The sequence below is a fragment of the Octopus sinensis genome, linkage group LG3 (assembly GCF_006345805.1).
Source record: "Octopus sinensis linkage group LG3, ASM634580v1, whole genome shotgun sequence".
Lineage (NCBI taxonomy): Eukaryota > Metazoa > Mollusca > Cephalopoda > Octopoda > Octopodidae > Octopus > Octopus sinensis.
Genome location: NC_042999.1, coordinates 96,369,894 through 96,379,893, shown reverse-complemented (window position 1 = coordinate 96,379,893; position 10,000 = coordinate 96,369,894). Strand labels below are relative to the sequence as shown.

General features: G+C 34.2%; 1 protein-coding gene across 3 annotated transcripts in view; it reads left to right on the top strand.

The window, feature by feature from the left end:
- Positions 1–8,411, top strand: part of LOC115209845 (con-Ins Im1) — a 156,207-nt gene extending 147,796 nt beyond the window's left edge. The window contains exon 3 of one of the 3 annotated variants that reach the window (XM_036501179.1): positions 7,972–8,411. In XM_036501179.1, coding sequence (XP_036357072.1) covers positions 7,972–8,186 — 215 coding nt within the window. In that variant the 3' untranslated portion in view covers positions 8,187–8,411. The remainder of the gene's footprint in view (positions 1–7,971) is intronic. The other 2 variants (XM_036501181.1, XM_029778413.2) reach the window with 2 other exon arrangements.
- The last annotated feature ends 1,589 nt before the right edge of the window (positions 8,412–10,000 follow it).

The window sequence follows — 10,000 nt, the reverse complement described above, 5'->3', positions numbered from 1 at the left end:
ACTTGCAGCTGCTGTTCAACATCATCCTCTACATATTAAACAGCTGTCTTCAGAGGGCCTCTTCACACCAAACCAATGAAAAGGAACGAAAAACAAACAATAAAAAGAAGCATTAACTGTAATGAGAAATAGATAGGTATCGGTTCTGTATTAAAAACAACAACCACATCCATTATTCTACAGTAGTCAAGATGTCAATCCACTTGACCGCCAAAATAGTCGTTCGTGCAGTTAATGATAGAAATTAAGAATGTATAATACTTCGGGTGTTTCTCTATCTAACAACGCATTTTGTGTGTTCTGTACATTTAGTTCCAGTTATTTTGTACTTCTCAGTCTTCTCACGGTCTAGACGTTTGTTAGACGTCGAAAATTATTTTCTCTCTCTTCATCTTCGTACACCTCTGCAGTCGTGCTACTCTGCAATTTTGTCATCCACCATTGTCTTCCAAACCAAGATCTATACATATACCTAAGCTAAGCAAACTACAGTTTAGGACAGTGATGACGATGCATCACAATTTTAATTTCATTTATAGCGTTATTTACATGTTTACATATATTTTAATTTTAGGTAAATGTTTCGAGATAAGGTTTTTGCAACGTGGTACTGCAGGGAAATGTTTGTAAAGCCCATCGTATACATGTCACCTAAAAAGCTACAGTGTGTCATTACTGACACCCATATCATAGATTCACTATCAAGTGCCACTGGTTTCCACAAACTGAAGTGGCCTCAAAATGTCATTCCTTTTACTAGTTAATTTTGTTATAATCAACAACTGAGCAAGGAGTTAATCCCATTAATCTAACAACAATTAACAAATTAGAGCCAATTAATGAAAGAGATATTATTTACACGCATGGAGAATGTCCATTAGTTTATTTATAATTTTGTTTAGGCAAAGGGAATGATGGGTTTGCGGAATCGTTAGAGCATTGGACAAAATATCTTGCGGTTCATTCTCATTGAAGTCATCGTCGTCTTTCATTCCTCCGGAGTTGATAAAATAAAGCATCAGTCAAATAATCGGGTCGATGATATCGACTAAATACCTCACCTCGAAATTGCTGGAGCAATTAGAACCATAATTATGTTTATACCAAGAACAGCCCTTCTCTCATTCATCTCACACATATTTGTTAGGCATCTTGGCTGTATTCATGCGTAACTCATTCGTAAATAGCCTTGCTCTTTGCTAACAATTGCCAAATAAGGTGTTTTCATGAACTTAGAACCTTATCATGTTTCTAGCTTCAGCCTTATTCCTGAGAGCCACTTTTTTATATATAAATTAACTGTGTATTACAGTTAATTCAATTCCATGTCTGCAGAATCTATACTATTTTGTTTATCAATTAATGCAATTTTTACCAGCCTATTTTTTCATTTCTGTTCAGACATGAGCAAACGTTCCTTGTTCAAAACTATGGAATCATTGATGCAATAGCAACTTAAGATTGTTATTGTGTTAGCTGTTGGTAATACTATGGTGAGAGCTTTGACTAAAGGAATCGAATGGGTATCAGAAAATCAAAGTATCTGTTGGCAATTTCTGTCTGATCGTCACTATTCCTTAATCACGATACTTAATTTTACATATTTCAGTGTCTAAGTAGCTTCATTAGGGTGTACACATCAGCGGAAACACTAATAGAATAGACGACTTTCAATCCAATAGAAGTGAACTAAAAAATCACTGAATATCTAATGTAACTGCTGATATTTTAAACAACAAATTAGCTCCGATTGAGGCGTTCCTACCGGAGCCATACTTTTTTCCACAGCTATAGCGTACCCAAGACTAAAAACTTTAGTGCGTAAAGACAATATGGAATGATCTGAAGGAAATTTAACTGCTATTTTAGTTGGGCGGGTGACCATTAGAAATCTCCTCATTGGCTTGTTAGAGATACTGTTGTAGACGCAACAGTTGTTACAATGTTTTGTTGCTATCGCTGTTGATTACGATATTTCGTTGTTGTCATTGCAGGTGCTTTTAAATGTTTTCTTGAGATTTTTTTTGTTAGTATTTTATATAATGGATTTGAGCAATAACAGCGCAAGTAGTTCATTATTTCCAACTAGCCGATCAACAAGTTCACTGCCTTTTCGATGTCTGTCAACTCGGGCAGAATAAATACAACAAAGAGGTTTTGTTCGAACGCTTCCGTTCATCGGGTTTTATGCTGTTGTATACTTTTCAACTTCAAATCTATTTTATCACTCCACTTTAATACTCGTATTTTTTCTTGTTACTTACATACATACTTTTTCATGCTGCATACATACATACATACATACATACATACATACATACATACATACATACATACATACATACATACATACATACATACATACATACATACGTAGGTGTATCAGTCAGAGGCAAGGTGGGTAGTCATCCCCAGGCGCAGGTGTAAAGGGTTGCAAAATTTATTCTGGCTTCCTATACCTATTCAGTTAGGAGTACCAGATGCGATTTTACTTCAGAGCACTAAGAAACCTTGCTTTGCAACCATATGGGTGAGTGAGTGAGTGAGTGAGTGAATGAGTGTGTGTGTGTGTGTGTGTGTGTGTGTGTGTGTGGTGTGTGTGTGTGTGTGTGTGTGTGCGTGCGCGCGTGTGTGTGCGCATGTGTGCGTGTGTATACAGTGGCATGTAGACCATTTCACCCACGACTATGTCAAAGCCAATTGTCTGAAGTGCAACCTGAAACTTCTTAACTACACAACCACGCCTACTGTCAGCCTTTATTTTGTTGTTGCAGTTAGCACTATTTCTGTTGCACCTGCTGTCGTAATTGCCATTGATCATGCACGATATTATTGTTGACGTTGTTTCAGGTGCAAGTCTTCCTATGATGGTATTGCCTATTCTGTTTGATGTTGCTGTTATAGTTGCTATGTTATTGTTATTGTTATTTGCGCTCCTATTGTTGCTGTTGCAGTTGGAAGCTTTGATGCTTCCGCATTAAGTTGTTGCTGTTGTTTTTGAAGACGTCGTTATTGTTTTATTGTTTCTATCTTGTTGTTGCAGTCAATATATATGCTTATAAGAAAGTTACTGAATTCTATTATTCCTTCCTGGATGCAGTCATTGCTCCCTGACTATGCTAAGGCGCTGACTTCGCGGGTTATATCGACCCCAGTAAATAGTTCAGTCTAGTATATAATATTTTATCAATATATATATTCATCGGAATATATATATATATATATATATATATATATATATATATATATATATATATTATATATATATATATATATATATATATATATATATATATACATACATATATACTGAACTTTTTGAAACATTGGTTTTCAGGTTCTTAAACAAAAACACGGACACAAGCGTACGCACGCACGCACGCACACACACGTATATTTAAATATATAAACATATGCATACATGCATATATACGTACATGCAATAATATACATATATGTGTGTGTGTATGCAAGTGCTGGTGTGTTCTGTGTTTCTCCCTCACCACATGAAAAACTGCAGTGGTTTCTCCCCCCTCCCATTTAGAGGTTCAGCTCTAAGAGAATAAGTTCTAGATTTAGAGGAAGTACTCTAAATCAATTTTATACTTCAATGCAGTTTTCTAGCATGGCCGTAATCCTGTGACTGAAACAATTACATACATACATATATACAAACATACACACATACGTACGTACGTACGTACATACATACACGCACACACACACACACACACATATTTACAGGACATCACCAACGGTTCAATCAACGGGTTAAAGGGTTAAATACATAAACAACGAGAAAAAATGGAGAACAGGACAAGTAAACATAGAGAAAGGACCCTTGGTCGAAATGAGGAGTCGATAGACAGCCGACAACTGATGAAGGGTCCTTATACTATATATCATTTACTATATATATATATATATATATATATATTATATATATATATTGTCCGAATCTAGACAGTTCAAATCTAGTTAAACTGGACGAGAGAAAAAGTTTAATAACTGATGGCAAAACGTCTCAACTTGTGGTTGGTGCCTTAACTTTATGTGTATATGAAATATCTGAGAAGAACGGACCTCAAATATACCACAAAATGTGACCTCTGTTTTCCATGTAACTGTTTCGGAGATTGTTTGTCTCATCTCGTGTTAGTTGAAAACACTGACTGAACCGATTAGTCAACCGGTACAATAAGCAATTTTTGCTGAATTTATATATCTTTATTAGGATGAATAAGACAATTTTGCACATTCTTCTACAGACTAAAATGAAATAATCAAGAGGAACTTGTAAATTTGTAGCAACGTTATATATATATATATATATACATTTGTGTGTGTAGCAAAAAATATTTAATATCATCTTATAACGCGTTTTCCAAAGGGCATCGGCTGTTTTAGGTTTTCATATTGCAAGAATTCTCCTTTTACTGGATATACAGGTGGAAATCTGTTCGTATCCGCAGAATTCATGCAAAAAATTATAATACAAAAAGATAGGATGAACAGGCATTAATCCAAATTGCTACAATTGTTTTTGTTAATTACTGAGTGTTTCCCATGTTAACTGTAGCAAAAACATATATACAAACTGTATTATATATATATATATATATATACATATATACATATACATGTGTGTGGTGTGTGTGTATGTGTGTGTGTGTGTGTGTGTGTATGTGTGTGTGTGTGTGTGTATGTGTGTGTGTAATATAATATGTGACAATGATATATGTGCCATAATAAAACTCCGAGTTTCGGATGTCGGGGCGGAAAATCTGCTCCGGCATCTCGTCAGTTATTAAGACAAACAAAAATGCTATGAAAATGATCGTTAAACAAAAGGAAATTACAATGTAAATGACCGTTATTAAGACAAAGGAAAGAGCTATTAGAATGACCGTTAAATAAAGGGAAAAAAACCCGAAGAGAAAGTAAAAAAAGCTCATAGAAATCGCGTATGCGCGCATGTACATACATACATGCTCGCACGCACACCTACGTACATGTGCCTATATGCATATGCTCACTCACACTCACGTGAAACATATACACACCCACACACACGCCTATATGTGCACTTATATATGCAACCATACACATGTACACATATATCCGCATACACGCACACACACACGTACACATACCCATACGCGCACAATTATAATCATATACACGTCTAAATACGCATATGTTATATATGAATATGCTCACTCACACTCGTGTGAAACACATGCATGCACACTCACACACACACCTATATGTATACATATATATGCAACCATACACATGTACACATATACATACCCGCACACATGTGCGCGCACACACACGTATGTATGCCCATACACGCACAAATATGTTCATATACACATCTGTATACGCATATGCACAAAAAATGCAGGGTGAAAGGTAATATACAGAAAAATATGTAAAAATATATATATATAAAATATAGAGAGATAAAATGCTTGTACGCGGACACAATATAAAAAGCAGGTTCTATCTGTGATCTTTGGGGGACCAAAAACATAGCAAATATTTAGCTATATGTGGAATTGATCCAAAAAGTTCAGTTCTTGAATTTAGTCAATCAGCGGGGTTTAAGCTGCTTTTCCAGATGAACGATCTTTCCATATCACAAAGACCGCACTTTCCACTGCTGCTGGTGTAAGGTTTACACTTGGCTAAGATCTTCCAATGGATGTTGTAATTGACACTTTTTTCTTTTAAGGACCATATATGACTGGATAAATTAAGATCAATATAAATATTGAGACAAAAACATAGCTTATAAAATAAATTTGAAAATAGCATAAAATGTTTGCCTAAACGCGAGAAGTATGTTACATTGAATGACTATAAAACGAATTTTGCCTCTAGCCCAAATGAAGATTCCGGTAACAGCAGTGTTACAGTCACAAGCTTGCTCGAAAGATATTATTAATTATATTATCTTCACAGCCAATTCGACATTCACGAATTACATCACTAACCTCTCATCATCATTCCTTTAGAATTCGCTAAGATATATATCAATGTAGATGAGAATGAAATTGATATTATCCATATTTGGAAAAACCCTATCCTTTTATATTAATTTTTCTTGGGTCAAAAAATCAAACTCAGCAGGCTAATTTGATGCACGAGATCTTAAGATAGTGTTAAGGTATGCGAACTTGGCCTAAATATAATCTATATGAGCAAAATAAGAATTTTACCCCAATAAACATATGCAAAAATTATAGCTTTCCTGTATCCTACAAACTCTACAGATATAATACTTTAAAAATTACCTTATTAACACCTGCACCGAATTCAGCTTAAAATGAATTACTATCACTTATTTAAACATCAATAATTTCTCAGATGTTACTATCAAATTAGCTACAAACTTATATAAGACTTTTTGAAAATCTATTGAAAAACTTGCAATAATTTAGACTCCTGCCAAATATAACTTTTTAAAATCTCACTAATATTCTTTTCTACTCTAGGCACAAGGGCCGAAATTTTTGGGGAGGCGGGGCAGCCGATTAGATCGACCTCACTACGCAACTTAATTTATCTACCCCGAAAGGTGAATTCGACCTCGACGGAATTTGAACTCAGAATGTAAAGACAGACGAAATACTATTAAGCATTTCGCCCGGCGTGTTAACGTTTCTGCCAGCTCGCCACCTTAAAAATCTCATTAATATTATCAGTAGAATATCCAAATTGTCATCGAATGACAATATCTTTGATACAGTGGCTCGTACTATAATAATACATTTGAATCTAGTGTATTTAAAGATATGATCTTTTTATTCCATCCAGTACTGCTATCCTACACTAAGAAAAGACACTGTAATAATATCTGGTTAATACAATCTTCATTTTAATATGGGAAGTCTAGCATTACTAAGAATCCCCAACCTTAACGGATTAGAATTTCTCTATTAACTACAGGTACAAAAATTATTCTACAGAAACAGTTTTAACTGTAACTGAGTTACAATTGTGCTACTGATACAAAAAAATTAACAGCATATTACCCTACTAAATAAACTTAGCCTAACTATGTATGCAAAAATATTAATGCATCTCTCTTAATCAGTCATGCACTGTCGAAGCAATCATATATAAAGTGAAGTCGCCTCCAACAAATAAAACTTTAACGTAGTGTGTAAATTTAATGTAGGTATGGTCACATTTCATCATTTAAACATATAAGAAAGAGGAATGTAACGCAGTTGTCTACTTACATCTGGTATGTAAAAGAACATGGAATCAATTTCAATATTAAGTGGAAGATCCTTGAGAAAAATGGACTATATTAGAACAGGATAAAAGATACGAAAAATGTATATAATTCTTGCATTTCTAAATGCAAGATTAGAAATATGATCGAAATATGACCAATTTTTTAATAACTTTTAATCTACTGAAGAACATCACTAAATTGAATGGACCTTATGTTCATTGTTATGTTTACATATGGAATACCCGTCTTTTTTCTTTTCTTTTTTTTTTTTTTTTTGAAAAGTATGTCTTTATAAAAGTAGGTCTCTTCCCACTTAAATATAATTAGGAAAACTTGGAGTTACGTGTTCTGGTAGTGAGAACATTTTCTAAATGTTTCCATACAGCTATGTGAATGCTGTGCATGATTACAAAACCTTCTTGTTCCATAATATCAGCTGATCCAGTATTATTCCAGTTAACTACCTTGCTTGCTGTTTGTAGATTCTCTTTTAACGTTTTTAATTATCCGGTGCCAGTAAAAGAATAAATGTATAAAATGTATTCGTTGAATATAAATGATCTGGTGATGATATGCGTGTCAGTTATATTTCGAAGGGTTTTCAATGGCATTGTTGATGGTTATGAAGATACAGCTATTGGTGATATTGTTACTGTCCTAACTGATGAATTTCTTTATGTTTTACAAGCTAAGATCTCTTTTATCTTCTTCTTTTGCAGTATCACCTTATGCATCCCGAGGTCTCCGCCATAGAAGTAGTACACTCAAAGACATTATCATTAGTAAAAAGAAAGCCAAGTCCTACTTGGTGAAGCGTGACCGCAACTGGAGTGGGATCGTTTGTGAGTGTTGCTACAATACCTGTACCATTGAAGAACTTCTTGACTATTGTAAAGACCCGAGGGATTTCAGGGCCCGTGTTCAACAGTCTTGAAACACCTAAGACTGCCATCAAACAATTATTTTTTTTAATTTTAAATTTTTTTTTGCTGACATCTCCTCATCCCCTCTCACCAAAGGATATGCCTGTAATTATCTGTCCGTTTAAGCATCTCACTTATATATATATATATATATAGCCTTTCCTTGTCACACTCACACCTTTCTCTCTCACTTTCACTTTCTCTCTCATGTATATCTATATACTATACACATACATATACATATATGTATAATACATATATATGTAAATATCTATGTATGTATATAAGTATACATATCTATATATACACAAGTATATATATATATATATATATATATATATGTCTTGGGTATATATTTATGTGATGTATGTAAATATCGTTTACAACGTTAAAACACCAAAACAGACAAACGGTTTCAGATCAAGCATGCAATAGATTTGGTTTATTTTTGTTGTTCTTTTTGTTGTTGTTGTTTGTTCAAAGCATAAACTTTTATTTAATTCTAAAGTGTTTTCTTGGTGTTTTTTCTTTATTCCTGTTTTATTTCATTATTATTTTTTTTATTTATATTTTTTGTTGCTGTTGTTGGTCTTGAAATTGTTGTTTGAGTAAGACATTTTGATTTTGACGACATATTCTTGCATTGAATCAACTTTATCTCAAATCCACGGCGCACCTTTTCTCACCCCTACTGCCTTCTCTTCTACTTTAATTCACATATTTCAGTCTTTTCTACCTCTATCTTTCTCTCTCTCTTTCTCTCTCCCTCACATACACACATACACACACTTCACATCTTTATCACTATCAATCTGTTATATATTTCATTGACTTTCTGTCTACCCCCTCTTTCTCTATCTATCTATCTTTCTATCTATCTTTTGTTAAATATTGCATAACATTGAGAAAACTGTCAACTACACAAAACTTCACGACCATCACCTCACCCCTGTTTGTCTGTCTGTCTCTTTCTCTCTCTTTTACTTTCTCTGTCTGTCTGTCTGTTTTTCTGTGTAACCTTTTCAGTCTATACAAAACTTCTCTGCTTCCTTCTTGCCTTTCTTTCTTCAACGATCCTTCTTTCTTTCACTCTTTCTTTCTTTAACACATTTCTTTCTATTTTTTTGTTTTTTGCTTTCGTTTTTCCTTCAACGATCGCTAGATATCTGCCGTTCTCAAAAAAGTCTTTTCTGTGCTCAGCCTACTCGCAGCACTTTCACCAACAGCACCTTTACGCATCCCTCTTACCTCCTTCCACCCTCACAAAGCACCTGGTATGCTCTCTGAGTCGATGTCCTTCAAGAGATAAATACGCTTACACTACTTACAAATCAAGATGACAAGCCGGTTGTGCAAGTTATGCATCATTACCCTGCCAAACATAAGCTGGTTATGCGACCTGATGCTTGTCTCATAGCAACCATCACCCATTGTTGTCCTGGTAGCAACATCCATATATTGTTATATATATATATATATAATATATATATATATATATATATGTTTAAATGTGCAACCTGAAAGAAAAAAAGCAAATCAAAAATAAAGAGAAATCTCCCTCCCCCCCTTAAGAAAAACAAAAACCAACAAAGAACAAAACAAATGTCATCAAGTATCCCATTTTGCACCCTTAATCAACTTCTGTCAAAATACTACTACTACTACTACTACTACTACTACTACTACTACTACTACTACTTTTCCCTCATCAATACATTACTGTTATCACTATTATACCAAATTGTCATGAATCGTCGACATTCTATTTATCATCACCCTGGCATCCCCCCAACACCAGCACTATACTACTACTACTACTACTACT